Source organism: Suncus etruscus, chromosome 1 (genome assembly GCF_024139225.1).
Source record: "Suncus etruscus isolate mSunEtr1 chromosome 1, mSunEtr1.pri.cur, whole genome shotgun sequence".
Taxonomy (NCBI): Eukaryota; Metazoa; Chordata; class Mammalia; order Eulipotyphla; family Soricidae; genus Suncus; species Suncus etruscus.
Genome location: NC_064848.1, coordinates 187,965,107 through 187,991,267, shown reverse-complemented (window position 1 = coordinate 187,991,267; position 26,161 = coordinate 187,965,107). Strand labels below are relative to the sequence as shown.

Below are 26,161 nucleotides of genomic sequence, written 5' to 3'. Positions count from 1 at the left end.
ACACACACACACACACACACACACACACACACACACACACACACTGGAAAACCTAGAAGCCCTTGCCCTGACCTGCCATCTTGCCAGCAGAAAAAAATGACCCAACTCCACAAATCATCTCCAAAGTCTTTCAAGGTAAACTGGCCCTGGATGACAATTCTGGGTCCTACACAGGAGAAGGCAAGAAAACCCCCCCTTTCTGCTTGAAGGAAAAGTATCCTATAGCCACACTCAACACCCTATGATAGAAATGGCCCAAGTCCAAAACTTAATCTTATAGAACCACTAAATTGTTTCATATCTATAGATCCCAGAGTCATATGGCACCTCAAAATTTTCTAGAAGAGTAAGCCCAGTAGAATTACAGCGAATTTGATGGGAAAATGGCAAAGAAGACCACCAAACTTTGAGCTTAAACAGTAAAACAGGAGGTTCAATTAGCACCAACCACAGCTCAGTAAGTCCTTAGCCAATGACTTTAGTAATACCATTAAGGTATACGGGGCCGGAGAGATAGCATGGAGATAAGATGTTTGCCTTGCATGCAGAAGGACAGTGGTTCGAATCCCAACATCCCATATGGTCCCTGAGCCTGCCAGGAGCAATTTCTGAGTATAGAGCCAGGAGGAACCCCTGAGCGTGACCCAAAAACCAAAAAATAAATAAAATAAAATAAAATAACCATTGAGATATACAACAATTATTGAAATTTTACTCTTATTGATCTAAATTTTGATCATTCTATTTGTCTTTTTGTTGTAACAAACAATGTGAAATAAATTTGTTTGTGCCTACAAGGGGGCAGGCTGGGTAGTAGGTGGAAAACTAAGGACACTGCTATCGAGAAGGTCACACTGGTAGTAAGATTGGTGTTGGAACATTAAATGAATGAAACGACTATATTCTGAACAACTTAGTAAATTACAGTTTATTTTTTTAATTTTAAGATGGCTCTGGTTGTCATTATGTTATTAAATCTGAATTGTGACAAATAATCTGGATTTAGAAAAGAAATATTGTCTTTATAAAGACTTGTTCTAAGGCGTTTCTTTGATCTCAACAATCTATGAGATCTAGAAACATCTCAAAATCATACTGAAAAAAGATTCTTCTCTTTGATGGGGTTTAAGAATAGGCAGCAGAAGCCAGTAGCTTCTTTGGTGGGGAAGTGGGGTGACCTTGGAGCAGTGGTCCTCAAACTATGGCCCGCGGGCCACATATTGTATTTGTATCTGTTTTGTTTCTTCATTGCAAAATAAGATATATGCAGTGTGCATAAGAATTCGTTCATAAGTTTTGTTTTTACTATAGTCAGACCCTCCAATGGTCTGAGGGACAGTGAACTGGCCCCCTGTTTAAAAAGTTTGAGGACCCCTGCGGTTTGGAGGATAAGCAGAGAAGCACTAACAGAAATAAAATTTGCTGGCCTCTCTTCTGTCTCTGTCTCTCTCTCTCTGTCTGTCCTTGTCTCTCTGTCTCTATCTCTGTCTGTCTGTCTGTATGTATGTGTGTATGTCTCTCACTCACTCCCCCATACACACACTCCCTCTAACTTATAGGCCCTAGAGAAAGCAGAGCAGGCTGATGAGATTTTAGCCAAGACAGAGTGAGTAAATGAAGACTTGGTCATCATAAAGACCTCATGAAGACTTGATTAGTGGAAACACAGGAGGGCATCTCCATGCAGGAATTCCCAAGCCAGCACCCCATGGCTCAGCAGCGACATGTACCAGGCCTTCCCTCGGGGTGCACACAGACTTGTTGGTTAAGGAGGACTTCTCAGTTCTAGCCTCTTGTTTGGCACCATTTCTGCCAAAGAAGCAATATTCTTATGCAGCACTTAAGCATCAGCGCTGAGCCTCTGCAGCCTTCGTGCCAGATTGCAATAGAAAGCCCGGGGTAGAGCTGAACGAGAGGTAATGCGGCTTAATATCCAAATTGTTCACTCTGAGAGCCGGAAGGAATCTTGAAAATTAGGTCACCTGGTATAATAATTTTACAGACAGAAAACTAAATTCTTGTCTAGAAACCATTCAAACATGAGAATTGGATAAAATTTTTCATGAAGTTGTGTACCCATCCTGCTGGAAAGAGAACAGAGAAAAAAGTCAAGCCAAGGCTTCTCCTAAGGCTGGGATAAAAAAAAAAATCACCACTTCCCTTTCCATGAAATTGTTTTTACCCTTTGAAATCCTCAACTGAAGGTTTAAAGTCTCTAAGCTGCAAAGGCTAAAGGAGGTTGAGGGTCAAAACGGCCACCAGGGGCCAAAGGGATAGCACAGAGGGGAGAAGTTTGCATTGCACGCTGCCCATGTAGGTTTGATCCTTGGCATCTCATATGATCCCCTAAGCACCACCAGAAGTGATTCCTGAATGCAGAGTCAGGAGTAACCCCTGAGCATATTGGGTGAGCCCCCCTTTGCCAAAAATGACATCAATAAATGGAATTAGCCATGGCAAGAACCTATAGGTTGGGCTTCACTGTTTGCTGCTAAATGCAATTTGGGTTCTATGAAACCAAAAGAGCATTTGCCTTCCACTCTGCTGACCCGGCTTCAATTCCCTGGCATACCCTATGGTTTCTGAGCATAGCCTGGAGTTATTACTGAATGTAGAGCCAGGAGTAACCCTTAAGTACTGGCAGGTGTGGCCCCCAAATGAAAAAATAAAATAAAATAACTTCAATCTGGAGGCTATTGTCCATCTGGTATGAAAAAAAGACCAAAAGATCTGTCAAGCAAAAAATCATCAACAAATTCTAAGCTAGATCTTCATCCATTCTCTCCTTTCTCCATAAAAATGGTCAACCCAAAAAGGTAGAAAATGTTTTGATGTTAGAAGGTTCCAGAATGTTCAAATACAACAAGCACAAAGCTAAGTCCCTCCAGGACAAAATACGATCAATAGCCTGAGCGAACAAGAGTGGGTGCTGCAAAAGAACCTGCCAACTGCCAGGCTGCTTGGATTCATGCCAGAGTGAGAGAGAGTGGGATCAGAGCCGGCTGGGGAAGAAGGCAGGAAAGGAGAGGGGAGAATTCGTGTCAGTACTGGAGGATTTCAGCTCCCTTTGGAAGGCTGCAACTTCTTTGGTATCTAACAACAGCCCAATCTGAAACTGATTTACAGAAGGTTCTAGATCCACTCAGGACACTGTTGCAGAAACTTCTTTCTCTTCCACAGAAAGGATCCTGGTGGGATTCACTATGGTCACCACCAAAACAATTACTCTCTGTTGAGGAGACCCTCCAAATAGCTTTTTCTTCCTCCTTTTATCAACCCACTCTACACACATACACACAAAACTAGAGTGCATAGAATAAAACACACAGTAAAGGACTAAAGTGGGTCATAGATATAACAGGGGCTAAGGTGTTTACCTGCATTGTGACAATCCCATTTGAATATCCTGCACCACATATGATCTCCTGACAGTTGGAAGTGTCACTCCTGAGTAAAACACCAGGAATAGTCCTTGAGAACTGCCAGATAAGGTTCCATAAAACAAGTTAACGACTACAGGGTACAAGTGAACCAACTTATGCACAAGGCAAACAAGCTATGTTGTTGATTTATTGAAGGAGTCTTCATTATCAATAGGTGATGGGCTCTAGGTTTTATTTGCAAAAGTATGTGGCAGGATTCTCCGAAATGAATAGTGGATAGTAGCCCAGAATGCATTCTCTCCTCAAAGCCAAAGATTTGTCAATGATAACATGTCCAACTTTCCAATACTTTACTTACTGATCTAAAAATTTGCACTATAGTACAAAGATAATACTGAGATTAAGGCACTTGTCTTGCATGCAACTGTGGCCACAACAATGGTTTGAGTCCCAGCACTATATATAGTCCCTTGAGCATTGTCAGGTGTGGGCCCTGAGAACGAATCCAAGTATGACATCTAAGCTCCACTGTGGACCCCCCAAAAGGAGAAATTGTTTGCAAACTTCGGGAAATCATATTTCAAGTAGAGTATTACATTAGAAGGTATTTCAAAACAATGGAAGCCAATGTTTACTAAAGAACTTACACATTAGCCAAAAGCAAAATTGTATTTACATATGTGATTAAAATCCATTAATCCACTATGTGCCAACATTTAAGACAATTTGCAAATCACAGAATCAAGAAAATTTTGTTGAATAGATTCACTAAAGAAAAGGCATGTAAAAGCCTGTTGGTTACAAAAAAAGACACATAAATACACAGAATGAAAGCATCAAGATACATTTAAAAAAAAACTAACAACCAGAGAAGAAAACCTCAAAGATTTAATTCTCAATGCATTTATTACTGGGCTACTATTATTTATATACTGCTTCATTATTTAAAGAGTTGGCAAACATAAGGGCTGTTTTCTCATTGAATGCCTTTCTGGCCATCATTTGAAGAACAGAATGTCTGAGAAACATTTCAAGAGAACTTAATTTTGTAATTGAATTTTCAAAAAAAAAATAAAAATTAAAGAGATAGTACAGAAGTTAGGGGCCGGAGCAGTGGCGCAAGCAGTAGGGTGTTTGCCTTGCATGCACTAATCTAGGATGGACCATGGTTTGATCCCCCTGGCTCCCTTATGGTCTCCCAAGCCAGGAGCAATTTCTGAGATCATAGCTCAGGAGTAACCCCTGAGCATCACTGGGTGTGGCCAAAATAAAAACAAAACAAACAAATAAAAAATAAAACAGAAGTTAGATACTGCTAGCTAGATACAATTAGGCCACTCCACTGGTCAAATCCTGGCACCTATATATGGTTCCCAAGTACCATCAGGTTTAGGCCCAGGCACAGAACTAGGCATGGTCCCTAAGCACCACTGAATATGCTAACCCCAAAATCTAACCAAAAATTAGGAAGAAAGAAAGGACCAGAGAAATAGTACTGGGGTTAAGGCACTTGCCTTGTGTGCTGCTGACATTGTTTCAGTCCCTGCCACTGTATATGGTCCCTTAAGCAAAGCCAGGAATGATTTCTGGGTACAGAGCCTATAATAAACCCTGAACATGCTACATGAGGCCCCTAAATGCACACAAAAAATAAATATTTATAAATAAAATAAATTTAAAAACAAGAGAAAAAGGTCAGCATCAAAAATTTTATTAAAAAAAAAGCTAAAAATTAAAAAAAGGAGATAGAATATTTCAGTCATCCCAAGCTCCTCTAACAAGACCCAAATACCTGGTCAGCTCCCCCAAATCAAAAGGTACCAGATGATAAAGCTCCAACTCAGAAGTTCATAAGCCCCAAGCAAAATCCAGAGCCCAACCCAAACATGATGCTGTATTTTATTTTTCCTTCTTCTTTCTCCATTGGGCTTTCTCGTGTGAGGCTCTGAAATGTCTACATTTTACCATATTTCCTTCACTTAGCTATTCTTTCTTTCTTTAACCTTTTTAGTCAAATGCCAGCCTTGCTAAAAGAGGAAAGGCTGCATTTTCTCACTGTGGTGGAAAAGTCCAATGACTGATCCTCCCATACCATTTAATCATTAGTGTTTCATAACTCTGAAGCAGGGTGAGGCCAGATGACCAACATGCTAGAATGGGGAGTGCATTTTTCACCTGCTTTAGTGCAAGAGGTATACTCCCAAATGAACCATTTCAAAGTTTATAACACACCTTATATCCTTTGGAGAGCTAGCATCCTACATAGAAAAATCAGGGCTGGGGGATTTGGGAGGAAATCACACCACCTCCAAGAAAGTAGTTCCAGGTAAAATTTAAAAAGCTAAGAGCATGAAAAGCTACATATTAAAAAGAATTATCACCTATTTAATAATGTGTCCTAATCAGAGAATGTATAAAGAAAAATCACAATGCACCTTGTTTTTCAAGCCCATGTTCTCTCTTACACATATTTCTGACTTGCATGTCTTTGTGTTTCTTTATATGTTTACTTTCACTCTTGAGAAGCCTGTGTTCTCTTTTGAATACATATTTTCCCTCTTTATCTCCTTTCATAGCTTTCTAAGCACTAACAGAAATAGAAGTTGTTGGGACTGGCAAGGTGGCGCTAGAGATAAGGTGTCTGCCTTGCCAGCGCTAGCCAAGGAAGGACCGCAGTTCAATCCCCCGGCGTCCCATATGGTCCCCCCAAGCCAGGGGCAATTTCTGAGCGCTTAGCCAGGAGTAACCCCTGAGCATCAAACGGGTGTGGCCAAAAAAAAAAAAGAAAAGAAAAGAAAAGAAAAAAAGAAATAGAAGTTGTTGGCCTCTTTCTGTCTCTCTGTCTTTTCTCTCTATCTCTGTCTTACAAAAGGAAAAAATTACAAGATAGAACCCTGGATTACAAAAGATTGAATATAAATATTATTAAAGTGTGCATTTTGTTTAACAGAAATTGCCAAGACTAGGAAGAATATTTTTACTCAACGAAAGTCAAGTGAGTAAACATGAAGCTGAGGAGATCAAAAAATATTGTTGGTAGCATCTACACTTTCTGTCTGTAAGGAAATATTTTTAAATTGTGTTAAAAAAATACATCATTTGGGGGCCGGAGAGATAGCATGGAGGTAAGGCGTTTGCCTTTCATGCAGGAGGTCATCGGTTCGAATCCCGGCGTCCCATATGGTCCCCCGTGCCTGCCAGGAACAATTTCTGAGCCTGGAGCCAGGAATAATCTCTGAGCACTGCCGGGTGTGACCCAAAAACCACAAAAAAAAAATATATATATATATATATCATTTGAAGTTTTTAATCTTAACTATTTTTCAATGTTTTAATTGTGCAGTTTAATAGGGGTAAGTGTAATTACATTGTTCAAGCAATCTTCAAAAATATTTTCATCTTGTAAAAATAAAACTTAATATCTATTAAAAATCTTCACTTTCTTGGACCAGAGAGATAGCATGGAGGTAGGTCATTTGCCTTGCATGCAGAAGGATGGTGGTTCGAATCCCGGCATCCCATAGGTCCCCAGAGTCTGCCAGGAGTGATTTCTGAGCATAGAGCCAGGAGTAACCCCTGAGCACTGCCAGGTGTGACCCAAAAACCAAAAAAAAAAAAAAAGAAAAAGAAAGGGAAGACTTTTTTGTTTGTTTGTTTTGGTTTTTGGGTCACACCCGGCAGCACTCAGGGGTTACTTCTGGCTCTATGCTCAGAAATCGCTTCTGGCAGGCTCGGGGGACCATGTGGGATGCCAGGATTCGAACCACCGACCTTCTGCATGCAGACAAATACCTTACCTCCATGCTATTTCTTCGACCCCAAATCTTCCTTTTCTTATGCCAAGCCCCTAGAAACCATCATTTTCTGTATCTGAATTTGACTGCACCTTATATAAGTAGAATTATATAGCATTAGATTTTTAAGAAAACAACGCCAAAACTTTTAAACCAAAGAAACAATAGGCAGGGGCTGGAGAGATAGCATGGAGATAGGGCGTTTGCCTTGCCTGCAGAAGAATGGTGGTTCAAATTCCAGCAGTTCATATGGTCCTCCAAACCTGCCAGGAGCGATTTCTGAGCGTAGAGCCAGGAGTAACCCCTGAGCGCTGACGGCTGTGATGCAAAAATCAGAAAAAGAAAAAGAAACAACAGGCAAAGGCAAATGGAAATCGTAAAATATACCAATAAAGAAAAAAGTATTTGTTTACTTTCTAGAGGATTCTAGATTACAGCATAAATAAAAAGACCCTAATAGGACCAGCTCTTGGGAGTTGGCCATTTCTTTTCTCTAATATCTTTTTAGCATAAACAAAAAACATAAGCAGAGAGTAGTCTGAAGATACCCCAAGATTTTAGAATCACAAAACAACTCCAGGTAGAACATTTATTATTAGATGTGAATTTACAGTCTCTTTTCCAAATACTTTTCAAACAAAGACAGGCAAAACCCAATCTCATCTCTTGGTTTCTTAAGATTTGATTCTAAAGAAGGAAGTTGACACTTTCACATCATCTCAAGTTCAAACAGAAAGAAAATCAACTTTAATCTTTCTTTTTTTGTTTTTTTGTTTTTGAGTTTTGGGGCCACACCCAGCTGTGCTCAGGGGTTACTCCTGGCTGTCTGCTCAGAAATAGCTTCTGGCAGGCATGGGGGACCATATGGGATACCAGGATTTGAACCAACCACCTTTGGTCCTGGATCGGCTGCTTGCAAGGCAAACACCGCTGTGCTATCTCTCTGGGCCCCAACTTTAATCTTTCTTAGACATTCTCTGCTCGAATAAAAACATTGCAGGCACAATACACACACTGATATTTTTCTTATGAACAATCAAATATATAATTATTGAAATACAAGGTGAATATATCACAAATTTTGGCAAACATGCTGATAGAAATGATGCACTTCCAATTGTTCTCAAGCTGTCTTCTGATTATCAAAGGCTAAAAGAATGAAACATATTTTGAGTGGAGTTTTAGCCATTCTGCATGTTGAATGTACTCTGCTCTGGAGCTAGAAATTGCAGCATGGCTAGAAAGCCCTAACCCACTTTTTCTTCTAAATGTGAACAATATCCTTCCAAATCTGTCTGCATTTCTATATACTCCAGTGACTTTAAACAGTTATAACTTTTATTTTTGTTTTGGTTTGAAATGGCATATATTTTGTAGTTTATAGTTGTTTTGCAAGAATGCTAAAATAATATGAATATATTTCCCATAGAAATGGTGTTATCTGGGCTGGAGCGGTGGTACAAGCTGTAAGGTGTTTACCTTGCCCATGCTAGCCTAGGATGGACCGCAGTTCGATCCCCCAGCAGCCCATATGGTCCCCCAAGTCAGGAGCGATTTCTGAGTGCATAGCCAGGAGTAACCCCTGAGCATCACCAGATGTGGCCCAAAAACAAAACAAAAGAAGAAGAAGAAGAAGAAGAAGAAGAAGAAGAAGAAGAAGAAGAAGAAGAAGAAGAAGAAGAAGAAGAAGAAGAAGAAGAAGAAGAAGGAGAAGGAGAAGGAGAAGAAGGAGAAGGAGGAGGAGGAGAAGAAGAAGAAGAAGAAGAAGAAGAAGAAGAAGAAGAAGAAGAAGAAGAAGAAGAAGAAGAAGAAGAAGAAGAAGAAAAAGAAGAAGAAGAAAAGAGAAGAAGAGAAGAAAAAAGAAAAAAAGAATAGAAGAAGAAGAAAAGAGAAGGAGAAGAGAAGAAAAGAAGAAGAGGAGAAGAGAAGAAGAAAAGAAAAGAATAAAAAGAAAAGAAGAGAAGAAGAAGAAGAGGAGGAGGAGGAGGAGGAGGAGGAGGAGGAGAAATGGTGTTCTCAATTGAAATATAAATCCTTTATAATATTTAAGGACTAGCAGAATCTGGCTCCCACATCACATCTAGTTCCATTATTCTCCTCAAAGCTCATAATTAATCAACCCTCCATAAACTCTCCAAACTCTGTCTCTTTTACCATATTTTTGTTTGCTTTCTCTATTTCCTTTTTTTTTCCTGCCTGTTCTTTCTGAAATGTGAACTCTTTCTTTATTTGGGGGGAACAACACCCACCAGCTTTCAGGGATTACTCCTGGCTCTGCACTCAGGAATCACTCCTGGCAGTGCTCGAGGGACCATATGGGATGCTAGAGATTGAACCCAGGTCTGCTGTGTGGGAGGCAAATGCCCCTACCCACTGTACTATCATTCTGGTCCCATGAACTCTTCCTATCACAGTTCCTTTTCATTATTTTATCATTCTATCAGTTTAAAAATGGCTAGGAGGCCAGAGAGATGATTCAAAGAACTGAAGAACAAGCTTTATATGTTTGTGGTCCTGATTTGACCTCCAGTATTCCTTGTCACCTACTGCTGACCATAGGTCTGGGGATCCCCCAGAACCATCTGATATTGATACTGATGGCCCCCCAAGATTCTCACAGCACCGTACCATCAGGTTGACATCAACACCCCTAAAATATGTTACAAAGGATAGATGTTCAGTGTTATTTGCACAAAAATTAAGATAAATTGGGTAATTAAGAGTGGGAGAGTGCTCGCTTCCGCAGCACAAATACTAAAATTGGAACGATACAGAGAAGATTACCATGGCCCCTGCGCAAGGATGACATGCAAATTTGTAAAGCGTTCCATATTAAAAAAAAAAAAAAAAGAGTGGGGAAAACTTTTGGAAGGTTATATTCATAACATAGATGATAGAATGTATTATTTCAAGGGCATATCCTTATTTCCAGAGTATCACATTGCTTATGTTAAATACTCTGGTTATTTATCTATCTGTTGGCCATAATCAAACAAGTATCAAAGCAACAAAGAAAAAAAATTCTTTAAGAAATTGTTCTAGAGAAAGACAGTTAAGTAAAAGTAAAACTAAATGCTTATTTCTTTAAAAGAACAATAGAACAAAAAGTTACAAGTTCGATGGAAAATAGCCATTGTCATCCTAGTCTGTATTTTAATTACTTCTTTTTTAATCCGGGGCTGTGCCCTGCCATTGAGAAATAATGAGGCAAATTTAATAGAATTACTCTTTCAGAATAGAATTATCAGTCATCAACCCCTTAAAAGATTAAAACTTTAATTCTGGGGGTGAAAAAAAAAGTTTGCTTTGCTCCACCTTATTATTATTATTTTCTTGATAAAGGAAATGCCCCGAGGCTTTGACCCAGCTTCGGAAAAAGCCAGTAGAGTGGGTTCGAGAAACATCAGCCATCCAGCTGCGGATTAAAACCACTGTAACGGGGATTAACAAGTGACACAGACCAGGAACACCCTGCCAGTGGGTATAAAAGGGCCCGGGAAGCACCAGTCCTCACAGCCTCAACGCTTCTCCTCCACCTACCTTCTTATCCTCACCAGCAGCAATATCATGTCCTGCTCTTCCCGCAAATCCTCCTCCAGGGCTGGAGGCAGCAGCTTCTTGAGGGGCTCTGCGGGGGGCAGCAGCTTCAGCAGCAGCAGCAGATGTGGAATGGGGGGCAGCTCTGCCCGGGGCTTCCGAGCTGGAGGGGGCAGCAGCGGGGGCTTCGGAGGGGGGTTCAGTAGTGGATTTGGAGGTGCTTCGGCCTGTGGGGCTGGCTTTGGCGGGGGCTCTGGCTTTGGAGGGGGTTCTGGCTTTGGAGGGGGTTCTGGCTTTGGAGGGGGCTCAGGGTTCAGCGGAGGCTCAGGATTCGGTGGAGGGGCTAGCGGGGGCTTCTATAGCTATGGTGGGGGCATGAGTGGAGGCATGGGGGGTGGTGCTGGCGATGGGGGTCTTTTCTCTGGAGGGGAAAAGCAAACCATGCAGAACCTCAATGACCGCCTGGCCAGTTACCTGGACAAGGTCAGAGCCCTGGAGGAGGCCAACTCGGATCTGGAGAGGAAGATCAAGGAGTGGTATGAGAGATTTGGGCCTAACTCTGGAGACGGTGGACCTGGCAGAGATTACAGCAAATACTACCCAATTATTGAAGATCTCAGGAATCAGGTGATTCCGTTCTGTTGTTTCTCATGTTTCTGTCTCGTGGCTTATTTCAGATCTTGTCCTCTTAGGAGGCACTTAAGGCCAGGAATTCTTTGGAAAACCTATTCGTTTCTTTTTAATGCCGAATGGCACTTAGTGACTTTTGATTTGGCTCCAACTGCGTGTAACCTGCAACCACATTGTCTTTCTGTTTGCATTTCATGATTGAATCTATACATGTAAATGTAAACTTTGTATGGGGCCAGTCAGCTCTTTAGCATGTGTATATATAAATGAATATATATAAATGTGTATATATTGTGTATATATAAGTCTATTTCATAATTATATATTGTGTATATAGAAGTTTTCTTTCATGATTATATTCGATAGGGTGACATATTTTTGTGTCTTGTAAGACTTAAGTAATCTTTATTTTTCTTCCTAAAAAAATCAAATATAAACTCGGTACAAGAGTGTGGTGAATATAAAGCTACAATGTTTAATCATTCTATGTGGAGAATCTATTCTTTTGGGGGAAAGGGGGGGGTTTAAGCCACACTCAATGATGTTCAAAGGTTACTCCTGACTCTGCACTCAGGAATCACTCCTGGCATTACTTGGGGACCAAATAGGATGTTGGGATCAAACCCAGGTGGGCTTGCTGCATGCAAGGCAAAAGTCCTTCCTACTACTATACTATTGTTCCGACCCTGCGAAAGCTCTTCTGAAGATTTCTTTATGGAAGTGAGAGACATGATTTTCTGAGAAAATAACTTTCCAAAGCAACTTCTTTCCAAAGTTTGGAGAGAAAGTTTTTTTCTTTGGAAAGAAGGGTTGTGTTCCTTTAAATAACCTTCTGTGCTTTTTCCACTTAAAATGTCAAGTGTTCCTCTCTGCAGGAAAGCAAAGCCCAGCTAAACCTCTCAAAGATATTCACCTTGAAAGGCTAACCTGGAGACATTTTCCCTTAAGGGTAGGCATGCAGACACAAAGTCAGGAACATCCATGACTCATTCTCTCTTATTTTTTTCCAGATCATAACTGCCACTATTGAAAATGCAGGAATTGTCCTGCAGATTGACAATGCCAGGTTGGCTGCTGATGACTTCAGACTGAAGTAAGCAATGGGAAGATTTGAAAACACAGGTGGTAGGAAAAGAAAAATCCAGTCATTTAGCTTCATTGCCAAATTTTAGAATAAAATCTCTTAGATCAGGCCCTAAATTCAAAACTATAATCTCAAGGATATACTTTAAAAACCATTCCACCCACAAGAAGAAAGAGGGAAATAACTGAAGGATAACATTTGAGTATTAAAAGAAAAAAGATGGTCACCAAGGAAACAAGCTAGGTTCTTATTTTTTTGATTGGGGTAAAAAAAATTCTACAAAAAAACTCAGCCATCTTGGAAAGCATGAGGGAGAAAATTTTGCTATTGGATTTGGTGAGCACAAACTTTCTTCTTTGGATCTCATCTCACTGTCTTGCTTTTTTTCCTTCCCAGGTTTGAGAACGAGTTGTATCTCCGCCAGAGTGTGGAGGCCGATATCAATGGCCTGAAGAAAGTTCTGGATGACCTCACCATGACTCGCTCTGACCTGGAGATGCAGATCGAGAGCCTGGCGGAGGAACTGGCCTACATGAAGAAGAACCATGAGGAGGTGGGAACCCGCTTAGGAAACAAACCTGGCCTGCTCCCTCTCCCCACAGCACCACCACACCTCCTACAGAAAAAAGGGAATTCTGTCTAAATGGATTTCAAGTTTCTACAATCAGGGTGGGGAGTTGCAGGGAAACCTTTATCATGAGCACTCGATGTGTGGATTGGGGCGAGAGGGTGTTTTTTTTTTCTCATCTCTGTCCTTGGCTCAGCTTTGGATGGATTATATACATGGAAAGGAACTCTGACTTTTCTATCCAAACATGGTGTTCTTGTTTCTTCATGCCAGGAAATGAAGAGCATGCAAGGTAGCTCTGGAGGGGATGTGAATGTAGAAATGAATGCTGCCCCAGGAACCGACCTCACCAAGTTACTGAATGACATGAGGGCACAGTACGAGGAGTTGGCTGAGCAGAACCGCCGAGAGGCAGAGGAGCAGTTCAACAAACAGGTGAGTCAGTCTTGTGCTGCCAATGAGCCTCTGAGCCTGCTGCCACATATCAGTCAATGTCCATTCTTGTCACCTACAATATCTCCCCTGACTTTGTTTAGAGTGCCTCCCTGCAAGCACAGATCTCCACCGATGCCGGAGCTGCCAGTTCTGCCAAGAGTGAAATCACAGAACTGAAACGCACTCTGCAAGCCCTGGAGATCGAGCTGCAATCCCAACTGGCCATGGTGAGTGCCAACCACTTTTCAAACTCTCCAACAAAGAGTTAAGAAACTCTGGGTGGTTTTGTTTGATTGGTTAGTTTTATTTATTTTTTTTTTTGGCCAAGTTGTTCCACTTGACACATAATTAAAGCCTGATTAAGAACTGAATTATAATGATAGGAAGTTTAAAACAGTGTAAGTAAATATAATATCCAACTTATTTCCATAAAATATTCAATTCTGAGGCTGGCGTGGTGGCACTAGAGGTAAGGTGTCTGCCTTGCCAGCGCTAGCCTCGGACGGACCTCGGTTCGATCCCCCAGAGTCCCATATGGTCCCCTAAGCCAGGTGCGACTTCTGAGCGCATAGCCAGTAGTAACCCCTGAGCATCACTGGGTGTGGCCCAAAAGCCAAAAAAAAATTTCAATTCTAAAAAATATTTAATAGAGTTGGGGTGGAGCTGATAAGAGAATGCAGCAGGTAGAGTACTTGCCATGCATGAGGCTAACACAAATTTAATCTACGGCATGCCACATCGCCCCCTGAGTACTGCCAGGAGTGATCTCTGAGCGTAGAGCCAGAATAATCACTGAATATCCTCGAGTGTGGCCCCAAAAAAAATTAAATAAATAAGTAAATAAAGTAGGGTTTAGAAGACACCTCAATTGGGCTGGAACAAATGCTTTGCATGTGGGAATCCCGAGTTCTACCCAAGGCACCACATAATCCCCTGATGATTGGGAATGACCAAGATAGCACCAAGTAGACAGACAGACACCAAGTGGACAAAAAAAAATTAGTGTGCTTTAATAGAAGCCTTTGGGTTGAACATAATGAAAGTGACCTTATAAAATGCCCTGTTGCTTCTTTTATTTTTTTAAGTAATCTAATGAGTTCTTTTTCTTTTAGAAAAGCTCCCTGGAAGGGACCCTAGCAGACACGGAGGGAGGCTACATGACACAGCTGTCAGAAATTCAGATGCAAATCAGTTGCCTGGAGGAGCAGATCTGTCAGATCCGGGGTGAGACTGAATGTCAGAATGCAGAATACGAGCAGCTGCTCAACATCAAGACCCGCCTGGAGATGGAAATTGAGACCTACCGCCGCCTGCTGGATGGAGAGGGAGGGTAAGCGAAAGTCACCCTCGGACTAAGGTGCCAGTCAGTGAATGCCAGTTAAGGAACCAGAAGGGAGGCTGGGCTTGTATTTATATCCAGTAACAGGGTCCCCCTGCACCATGAAGATGCCCTGCACCTAAGCACACTGCAGAGGGAAGCAGAACCTTTCTCCTCCCAAATTCTCACCTGAGGCTCTGATTTTAGAAACTCGGGATCCAGGGGCTCAGGATGCAGAGGCTCAGGATCCAATGACTCAAGATCTGGAGGAAGCTGCTCTGGCCAAACAAGAGGTAGTCATTTTCTTAATATGTGTAAAGCATTTATCATTGAAAAGGAAAGATGTTGGTACTGGAGCAATCGTATAGCAGATAAGGTACTTTGCTTGGTACACCTGGTTTGATCACCAGCACCCCATATGACCTCTGAGCACCACCAAGAGTAATCTATTAATGCAGAGCCAGGAGTAAACACTGAGCACTGCCAGAGGTGGCCTAAAAAATTAAATAACTAAATTAAAAAATAATAAATTAAATATAATATAAGGAAAGGCATGCCCTGAGCATCATATTCAAAATTCATGTACTATTGTCTAAATAAATAATCTAACCCAGACAGACCTCCTGAATGAAAGAAAGCCCTGGAACTTCTCTCCATCTGTTGTGTGATGGTTTCTAGACTGATATTCTGGTTCTACGATTTTTCAGATCCAAGTAAGACGAGAGTGACCAAGACCATTGTGGAAGAGGTAGTGGATGGCAAAGTTGTCTCCTCTCAAGTCAGCAATATTTCAGAAGTGAAATTTAAATAAGTGTCTCTTGAAGAAAAAAGACATGAATGACGCAGTGGCATCCATTGAGTCATCTTTCTGGACAACTCCAGAGAAAACTCCAGAACTCAATGCATAACCCACTTCTCTGCACCTTCTACTTTCCTTTTTAGAATGCTCTTGGAAAACCTGGCAATTTGACTCTCATTGTTTCTGTGCTTCAATAAACTTACTTTTGCAAGTTAATGATATTGTTCCTGAAATTCTTTCAGAACATCTATTTTACCTTAAATGAAGCTATCATTTATGATCTAGCTGCATTTTCTATCACAAATATTTATCCATTACTTATAAGTACATTCTCCATAAACCTGAGTTTGATTCACAGCCCTGTTTACCACCACTCCCCACCTACCTTCACAGCACCACCAAATGTGACCTTGAGCATCACTGGCTATGACCCTGTTCTTAAAAAATCAATATTAGGAGCCCAGAGAGATAGCACAGTGGCGTTTGCCTTGCAAGCAGCCAATCCAGGACCAAAGGTGGTTGGTTTGAATCCCGGTGTCCCATATGGTCCCCCATGCCTGCCAGGAGCTATTTCTGAGCAGACAGCCAGGAGTAACCCCTGAGCAATGCCGGGTGTGGCCCAAAAACCAAAAAAAAAAATCAATATTAGGGGCCAGAGAGATAGGGTAAGGGTATAATGGGTAAGGCACTTGCCTTGTACGTGGTAAGATCAGCGTGGGACAAACCAACATCTGAACTTTAAAAGTTTACAAAAGCCACGTGGTGAGATCAGCGTGAAACAAATTAATCTAAACTATGGTTTTAGGTGTAGAAAATTAGTGGGTAGTAATATTTCACTCATAGTTGGTGATGGGATAACTTTTAGTTAGTTAGTGGTTAAAAAATTAAAAATAAAAGGGAGGTAATACAGTTTAACATCTAATTTCTAACCACCTGCATCTTTGTCTTAGTCATTTTCTTTATAATTTAAATGTGTTTTGTTGTCTTTCATAGTTAATATTTTCTATTGCAAAATGTTTTACTGTGTATTTCAATGTACTTAGCCTGTTTTTAAAATGTATGTTATGCATGTATGCTGCAGTACTTGTGTATAGAATAGGTATAGGAACATGAAGTTCCCCCAATATAGTTTAAAAGTATAGGAACATGAAAGTTCCAAAATAGTGCTTGGTAAAAAAGCATTAATAGAATTTTAGGTTACAGGTGTAAAGTATATTTTGCAAAAATATGTTTTTGAAAAGGGCTGGTATATTAATTTTCACTCTATTACGTTGGTGCATAAAAATAAGAAAAGGAGGAAATGTGGGTGTACCTATTTAAGACCCTAGACCCACCCTTTTCTGGGAGGGGTCTTGGGAACCGGATAGTAGGTGTAACCTTACCTGCTAGACCCTCCCATTCCTGGGAGGGGTCTGGGAAATGTTATATAAGGCTTGGACCAAGGGAATTCGGGCCTTTTGGCTTTTTGCCTTTGGCTCTTGGCCCTTTCTGCGCTGCTGGGCGCTCTGAGGAAGATGGCTGAAAGGAGTTTAGATGCAGGGCCAAGAATAACTAGTGCTTAAAAGGTTATGAGATAGGCCACACACATGTGGTGAATAGGGCCTGAATAAAGATGATTCTTCCTAAAGCCTGCCTGTGAGTGAGTCTTGATTACGCCGATTACCTGGGCCTGGAATTCGCCAGCTGGATGGGGATGAAGCCACGTGGCTGGGGCCTAAGCACAAAGGCCTCCATCCATCGCCATCCAGCCCCATCATTAATTATTTCATGCTACACTATCAAATGATTACAGTGAACTAAGCCTTTGATGTTTTTTTCTCTACTGGAAAATTTAAATATATAAGCTAGCTAATCCATCCTGTCTTAAAAGCAAGATATCAGTGGAAACCAGCGTGCAGCCGCCTGTCCCTGGGACCATCAGAGTCATGTTAGGAAACCTCCCTCTTGAGTCTGAGATCCAGTCTTCTAGCCCTATTCCCCAGGACCCACATTAATGATCAGTTTCAGTCTCAAGCCAGGCAAAAGTATGTGATTACTCTGAAGACCAATATACCCTCACTGTATGTTTCCGTGATAAGTATAAAGATGCTGTGTTTGTACCAAAAGGTTGACCACTGCTATAGAAGAGGCCAGATACATACTAAAATATGCTAGCACTAAGAGCACTCAAATGTTAAAAGAAAATTATTGAACCAGTTGACATCATTAAATTTACACAACTGAATGCAAGACTAAAAAATAAGGTAACCCATTCTTCTCAGTGCCTAAATCATTTTAGAACCACACAAAAGACAGAGGTTGTACTTTCAGATTCTGAAGTTCAACATTCAGTCATCACTTCAATTAAATGAGAAGATTGTGTTGATTTCGGTTGGGACATGGAACTAATTATTCTTAAAGAAGGGCCAGTGTCTACTCGCATCTGAATTTCCATCTGTCAGCTTAGATCCTAAGATTGATAGGGTTGTTCTTATATTTCTGAGCTCAGGCAACAATGACAAAATTGGTGAGAGTGCTGGAAGTGGCATCCATCATCCCAGAGAGGAAAGACAAGAACCAAGGCTTATGGGAGGTAGAGAAGCAGAAACTGCCAACGGACCTGAGGGCCTATGGAAGGCAGCTGAAACCTGCTCAATGACTGCAATTAGACAATGTTCATAAGATCAACTCTCAATAGGAAGATAAACTAATGAGTATAAATTACCCAGAAGGTAACTCAAACACTGTTTTCCAAAAAAAACTCTTCAAATAACAAAATACTGCAAGTCATAAGTCACTTCATTGGTTTTGTGTGTGTATTTTTTGTTTGGGGGCCACACTGGAGGTGCTCTGGAGTACTTCTGGCTCTGTACTCAGAAATCTCTTCTGGCAGGGTCAGGGGATCATATGGGATGCCAGGGATCCAACTCAGATCCATTCCAGGTTGGCAGCATGTGAGGCAAATGCCCTAGCACTGTGCCATCACTTCAGCCCCCATAAATCACTTTATAAAAGCTATTCATGTAAACCAGGAAGATTGTACAGGACCTTGTCTGTGGCTCAATCCTGAGTCAATCCAGCATTTGGGCCTGAGAGTATCACTGGAAGTGACCCTGAGCACAGTCATTAAATAGACCCAGAGCACTGCCAAGCATAGCCCAAACAACCCAAAAACACTTTGTCAAGAGTACCAGTGCCTCATTTATATTTTAAGAGCAGGAAATAATTAGTTGAGTCCTTTTCAAAAACTACTTACTGGGTATGGGAGATAAGATGTTTGTCTTAAAGTGTCCAACTCCAGTTTGATTCTCAGTACCCCATATGATTTCTTGAATACCACCAAGGATTATCCTTGATCATAGGACCAAGAGTAATTCTTTTTTTTTTTTTGGTTTTTCAGGCCACACCCGTTTGATGCTCAGGGGTTACTCCTGGCTAAGCGGTCAGAAATTGCCCCTGGCTTGGGGGGGGAACCATATGGGACGCCGGGGGATCGAACCGCGGTTGCAATCTTTCCTTGGCTAGCGCTTGCAAAGCAGGTACCTTACCTCTAGCGCCACCTCGCCGGCCCCCCAAGAGTAATTCTTAATCACCACTGTTTTACCATGTGATTCTGGGATAGTTTGGCTCCTTATACAATGTCCAATAAATTGGTTCTAAACTAAACTTGACTTCCAGGCCTTTGCCTTTGTCACATAAGAAAGTTTTGGGCAAAAGACATAAAGTAAAGCAAAAGAAAGCTTTACTGAAGATTTCATACACATTCTGATGGAGACAGAGTGTGGACAAACTCATGAGGAGTTGCCATGAGATGATGCGTGGTATAGATACTTGGAGTGGGGGTGGTGTTCCAAGCACTGTCCAGGGCCACTCTGGTTAATACTCAGTCAATTAAACCTGACAGTTCAATGTTAGCACCAGTAATAAAACCCAGTAGTACAGGGGGTCACCAGAGTCACACCCAGTGTTGCCCAGGGCCCCATGTGGTATCAAGTCTCAATCTCCCAGAAGTGGTGTCAGGAATCAAACTAGGGTCAGCCACATGCAAGACAATTGCCTTCACCCCTTCATTCTTAGAAATTTTTGTTTGTTTGTTTGTTTTTTGTTTTGGGGTCACACCCAGCAGTGCTCAGGGGATACTTTTGGCTCTACACTCAGAAATCGCTCCTGGCAGGCTCGGGGGACCATATGAGATGCCAGGATTTGAACCACTGTCCTTCTCCATGCAAGGCAAACACCCCACCTCCATGCTATCTCTCGGGGCCCCTTCAAAAAACTTTTCTAAGCCTAGGGCTATATATTCATGAGGAAAGGCCTTTCCAAGTAGATATTAGTCTTTGAAGTAGGTACTTCTCAGTGTCAGGGACATCCTTCTCTTTATACCATGTAAAACATTCAGAACTGTCATGGTGTCACATACATGATGTGAAGGGGGACTTTTAATGGTAATATTAGTCCAATCCTATACAATGAAGTAATTGTCAGTTTGCAGACATATTCTCTGCCATCTTTGATCTTCTCCAATGTTGACCAGTTCATTACATGACCTGTGTGGTTACGGTGGTAAGAAAATGATTAAAACAAAATGATTGAACCAATTGACATCATTAAATTTACAGAACTGAATGCAATATTAAAAAATAAGAGAACCCATTATTCCCAGTGTCAAAATCATAGGTAGGAGGATGGTGGCAGAGGGGCTTCCTCACCTACATGCCTGCCACAGAATTGGATTCCCAGAAACCTTTCTTGATGCCATTTATAACCAAGTTAATCTCTTGGATCTATTGGCATGGTAGGGATGAGCTTCCCATTTCTTACAACCTGTCAATTAATTCGAACGCTCTAATCTTCAGCAGTACACAGGATTTTGGGTTTTACTCATTGCTTGCAGCTATCTGTAAAATAAATTACTTCATGCGATCTTTTCACTAGGCTGCCTAAGACGAATAAATCAGATGTTTTAATCTCCATGACTGTTTTTACGCAAACAAGGACTCCATTGCAACATTTCCAGGTGAGGCAATTTTGACTCCCCCTTCAGTGTTCCACACCCAGACATTTCCATGGAAAGCCAATATAAGTGCTTATGATTTCTATCACAACCTTAGCTACCACTACAATCACAAAATGTTCAAGAGTTAGGTGATGACTTTCATTTCAATCTCACTGGCCAAACAGAAATTCTTTCTGAAAGATTATTCTTGTCCCCCAGCTTCTAGTAAAAACTCTCAAAGTTCTTATGTCAATTCCTGTCATCTGATCCTGTATCGGGCTGTTGGAGCTGTTCAAAACAGTTGTGTCTTCTTTTTTCTAGTGAAATAATCCCAAATGCTTTAGCCAGGAGCCATACTCCTCTTTATCTCGACCACATGTTTGAGACAGAGCAATGGCTCCCAGAATTAAGCATAGGATGAAAGCTGAACCTTGTGAAAATTGCAATACAATCTTACATTAACAGCCCTGGCTGGGATTTTTGCAAAGAAGTTATTCTTCCCCGACCCCCCTCTCCCCCATTCCTCCGGATCTCCAGGTGGGTTCCTGGAAGGAGTTGACGGGGCACCCTGGGTTTTCCCCACTCCCAGGCCAGGCCCGGACACTGGCCTAGGGTGGGGCTCAAATCCCTGTCCTTCAGGCTTGGGAGGGTCCCTCTCCCTTCCTGGAGCAGGATTTTTAGCTGGCACGGATGGGCAGCTGGCAGGCCTCCCCATGTGCCAGCGGCCTTTTGGTCCGGCCTAGGGTCAGGGGCCTCTCCCCCATTCCTCCGGATCTCCAGGTGGGTTCCTGGAAGGAGTTGACGGGGCACCCTGGGTTTTCCCCACTCCCAGGCCAGGCCCGGACACTGGCCTAGGGTGGGGCTTAGGGGGTGGAGTTTGATCTGGTGGGTGGCAGATAGCTGCTCAGCTATACTCAGGCTGTCACTGGAAATTTCATACCAGTCTACATTTTGCAAACCACGCGGGGGCTAGCCCCCCCACGCGAACATTTGCTCCTCCCAACCATCAGTACCCCAGATTTAACCTTCTTAACTTTAGTAACACATAGTTTTAATCTCTGACCTAAGACATACAGGAGTTCTAACAAATCCCAGAACTATTTAGAAGGACACAAATTGAACACATGTTGAACACATATATCTTTTGAATATTTTATGGGTATTTTCTTTAACTGATGTAACTTTCTATATATTTTTCTACCATGATGTTTCTATCCACTTTTCATCTTGTCTTTTCTTTGTAAGCTGTATAGTAAGGATTGTTGTTGGAACTGTCCCTCAGTTTGATGCCTATGATTGAACTATGTCATGGAAATTGCTGGTCTTGTTCCTATTGCCTCCAGATGCACCAATAACGCTTCATGGCATTGATCCTTGTTTGCATAGACACATTAAAATGGGAAAACACCATACATATAGATAAGTTCTTATCTAATAAATCTCAGTACAATGTACCTTACACCCTGAACATTGATACAATGACCTGGAACAGGCCTCAGAAGAATGGGCATCCTCCATTCACGCCGGAACCAGGCAAGCTATCTACGAAACATCCAAGGTCTTTTATAGCAACAGCTGGAAGCAGTCCTCTACCAGGAAAGACACTACCAAGGGTCTGACATCGACCCCCTAAAAAGAAACTTCCGTTTACACTGAGAAGACTTGACAACAACAATGCTCTACAGGACATGGTTCTCTCTAGTGCCCCTTAAGTGTGAGGTGAAATGAGAGCATGCTCTGCACCATCCTGACTGCAATATGGGAAATGCAGACTCCAGGATCTTTAATACAGAAGCATGATACCAACAACAGAGACTATGTGAGGAATGGAGGTGTATTGCCACCACAGATGATGACTTGAATTGGACAAACTAGTTTGCCTGGAGCCTAGAGTCAGTCCTGTGCCAGGAAACTTCAGGGGTAGGGTCTCCTTGTATTTAGACCATAATTTGTCTTTCCATGTCCCTTATGTTTTGGTGGGCCTATGCAAACAAATGCCACTTTAATACCATTTTTTACTAAGTTCCCTTGACGCCAATCCTTAAGAAAAACAACCCACTAAAACTTTTGAGGTTAACTTAAACTAGTAAGCATGTGCATGGAACTAGAGAAATGTACTTTGCCCTCAATGTTTAAGGAGTTACATAAGTCTAATGTCTTTAGATTATATTGTGTGCTGCTAAGAAATAGTATGTACTACAATTGGGGATTTGAGGGACAAAGTAATTGTATTGTACATGGGTTTAGTTTTGTTTTTCTTAATGTTCTTTGGCTGAAAGTTCAAGGCTGGGATATCATCGATGGGAATACCGTGAATTTTGTTTATGGGTGATTGGGCTTCCACTGTAACTTTACCCTGTCCTCTTTCTTTGCATCTTTGTTGTCGTAATTAAAATTAAAAAAAAAATCTTAAAAAAAAAAAAAGAAGTTATTCTTCATCTCATGCGCTTTGTTTTGCTTGTGTTCCCTTCAATCTCATTGAACTTTTTTTTTTTTTTTTTTTTTTTTTTTTTTTTGGTTTTTGGGCCACACCCGTTTGACGCTCAGGGGTTACTCCTGGCTATGTGCTCAGAAATCGCCCCTGGCTTGGGGGGACCATATGGGACGCCGGGGGATCGAACCGTGGTCCGTTCCTTGGCTAGCGCTTGTAAGGCAGACACCTTATCTCTAGCGCCACCTTCCCAGCCCCTACTTTTTTTTTTTTTAATTCTATTTATTTAACAGAATTAAATTTATTGGGGGGTCATTATTTCAACCTAAAATTATTTAAGCACATTTTCAATTCTTTTATTCAACACATTGAATATATTTTATATACTTTGAGAGGGAAACAACAAAGCTTTAAATACAAGTAATATCACATCAATAGCCCCACACTTGTCCATAACAAAATCAGTTTGCCATATATATTTCTTAAATATGCTGTTTGAGTATTTTAATCTAGAGTTCACTGCCTAGATTTTAACAAAAATTTAAAGATATGGGGACTGAGAGATAGCATGGAGGTAGGGCATTGCCTTGCATGCAGGACAGTGGTTCAAATCCCGGCATCTGCCAGGTGTGTCCCAAAAAACAAAACAAAAAAAATTAAAGTATGTTTATTTCGGAATAGTGGAGAGAGGTGGAGTGCAACTTCATGTATGCATTTTATTTTCTTGAGTTGGAAATGTAATCAGGAGTAGAATACATGTTTTGTACATATGAAGTCCTGAGTTTTATCCCCAGCACTACAAAATATAAATTATTATAGTTTTTTTAAACTTAATTGATTGATTGATTTTGGGCCACATCCAGTGGTGCTCATGGGTCACTCATGGCTCTGCACTCAGAAATTGCCCCCTACAGGCTGGGGGAACATATGAGATGCCAGGAATCAAACTAGGTCCCTCCAGGGTCGACTGCATACAAGGCAAATGCCCTACTGCTGTGCTATCTCTCCAGCCCCTAAATTCTTATAGCTGTCAAAATTCAAGATAAATTTTTTAATATTTAAATTAATCTGATCATTTTCTTTTTTTTTCTTTATTTATGACCATTTCCTTTCTACATAGATACTTAATGTCTAGGATACATAAATTCCAGATATGCCAGTTTTTATTAATTCACAAAGAAATTCTTACAATTGATTTCAAATAATTTTATCTGAAAATATGACATATTTATTCTCTAATTCCCAAAGATAATAAATTATTATAAGCACAGTCATAAAAATTCATAAGGGCATAAAATTTAAAAGGTAAAATGCAAATTCAACTAGATAAAAATATCTGCTTCATTTTTTCCAATGTGAGAGAGCAAATATCTGGAGAAATGTTCTGTATTTTGCACAAGTTGTACAAATAATTAACAAAACTAAATCAAGTATCAAGGATGTGGGGCCGGAGAGTTAGCATGAAGGTGAGGCATTTGCCTTGCATGGAGAAGGATGGTGGTTCAAATCCCGGCATCTCATATTGTCCCCTGAGCTGGCCAGGAGCAATTTCTGAGCATAGAGCAAGGAGTAACCCCTGAGCGCTGCCAGGTGTGACCCAAAAAACAAAAAAAATGTATCAAGGATGTAATTTAAAATATTTACAGCTGTTAATTTTATTGGAGATGAAACAGCCACTTGATCAACTTTAGTTGGCATTAGTAATTGATAACTCCCTTCACATTGTCCTGGGGGACTGGGCTTTGCAAGATTCAAGTCCTTTCATTCCATCAAACTCTACCAAAAATCAAGTCTGTGACACTTAGATTTTGGAATTGAAAAAAGAAAGATTGTCAAGGGGAAATGTGGATCCTCAGGTGATTTTTTTTTCCCCTTTCCAACACGGGGTTATCAATTTATGGGAAGAAAGAGTAGGTTACTCTTGGAAGTGAGAAGAATGTGATGAAAAACCTGAATAGCCTTTGTACTGTTTACCTTATACAGATAAATGGCAAACAGGAGATCTGGAACAGGTAGAGTCCACCTGGATATAAAATTCCAGCTTGTTCTGAGAAATGTGCACCAGGGGTTGATTAATAACCAAGGAAGAAAAGATCATTCAGTAAGTACCACTAGATTGTTGGGTTACTGATAACCAGTAAGAAATTTTTCTGAGGGCCCGGAGAGATAGCACAGCGGCGTTTGCCTCGCAAGCAGCTGATCCAGGACCAAAGGTGGTTGGTTCGAATCCCGGTGTCCCATATGGTCCCCCGTGCCTGCCAGGAGCTATTTCTGAGCAGACAGCCAGGAGTAACCCCTGAGCACCGCCGGGTGTGGCCCAAAAACCAAAAAAAAAAAAGAAATTTTTCTGTGGGACCAGAGAAACAGTACAGACATTTGTCTTACATGAATGAGACTAACTCCAGTTCCATTCCTAACACTGCAGATGGTCCCCTAAGCACTGCCAAGAGTAACCCTGTAGCACTTAGCCAGGAGTAAGCCTTAAGCATTGCTGGGGCTAGCTTAAAGATAAACAACTGCAATGACAACAAAAAAAAGTTGTGCTACTGCTAGATAAGGAACTACATACAAAAGATAAGATATTAAGATTAGGTATAGAAATGTAGCTATACTTACCTCAATGAAGCCAGATTTTCAACACTTTGAGGCAATAGATTATAACTCTGAATTATGATAATTGCATACCTAATATGCTTCATTTTGTCCTTCTTTTCATGGAAACAATCATAGAAAAGCTTCCAAACACTTAAATCAAATTAAACTCAGTATATTGTTTGAATAAATATAAAAAAGAATAAAGTAACAACTTTAGTCTCAAAAGAAGGTATATATTTTATAAAGAATATTTAGACAGTTGCTTAATGTATTTGTCATTAAAGACTTTGGTATAGTCCATATCAAATTTCTTTGAAGACCCTGAAATTGACATTGCTAAAATCAGGTTCAGAAACTCAGAATGTGAGTTGGCCAGGTACAACTTTTCTGTGTTCTGTCTTTCAGATGTCACTGCAACCTTTAGCTATATCACCTTCTTATTACAGACCTGAAAAGGTAAAACTAGTAGCTGAGGATCTCAGCCCGTGATTACCTACAGTGGTACAATGGGAAAAATTAAATTTATAGAAAAATACTATATGAAACCACACTTTTTTTTGTTTTGTTTTGTTTTTGGATCACACCCTGCAATGCTCAGGGGTTACTCCTGGC

General features: G+C 41.0%; 1 protein-coding gene and 1 non-coding gene across 2 annotated transcripts; both read left to right on the top strand.

Annotated features, from left to right (window-relative positions):
- Window positions 1-9,907: 9,907 nt before the first annotated feature.
- LOC126026590 (U6 spliceosomal RNA) lies at window positions 9,908-10,014 on the top strand. The gene has a single exon (XR_007501819.1). It is a non-coding gene; the product is annotated as a U6 spliceosomal RNA (small nuclear RNA).
- Window positions 10,015-10,744: 730 nt separating this feature from the next.
- KRT24 (keratin 24) lies at window positions 10,745-15,560 on the top strand. Its single transcript, XM_049779719.1, has 8 exons — window positions 10,745-11,341; window positions 12,355-12,437; window positions 12,825-12,981; window positions 13,270-13,431; window positions 13,533-13,658; window positions 14,544-14,761; window positions 14,957-15,042; window positions 15,457-15,560. Exons 1-8 carry the CDS (start codon window positions 10,745-10,747, stop codon window positions 15,558-15,560), a joined length of 1,533 nt encoding a protein of 510 aa, XP_049635676.1.
- The last annotated feature ends 10,601 nt before the right edge of the window (window positions 15,561-26,161 follow it).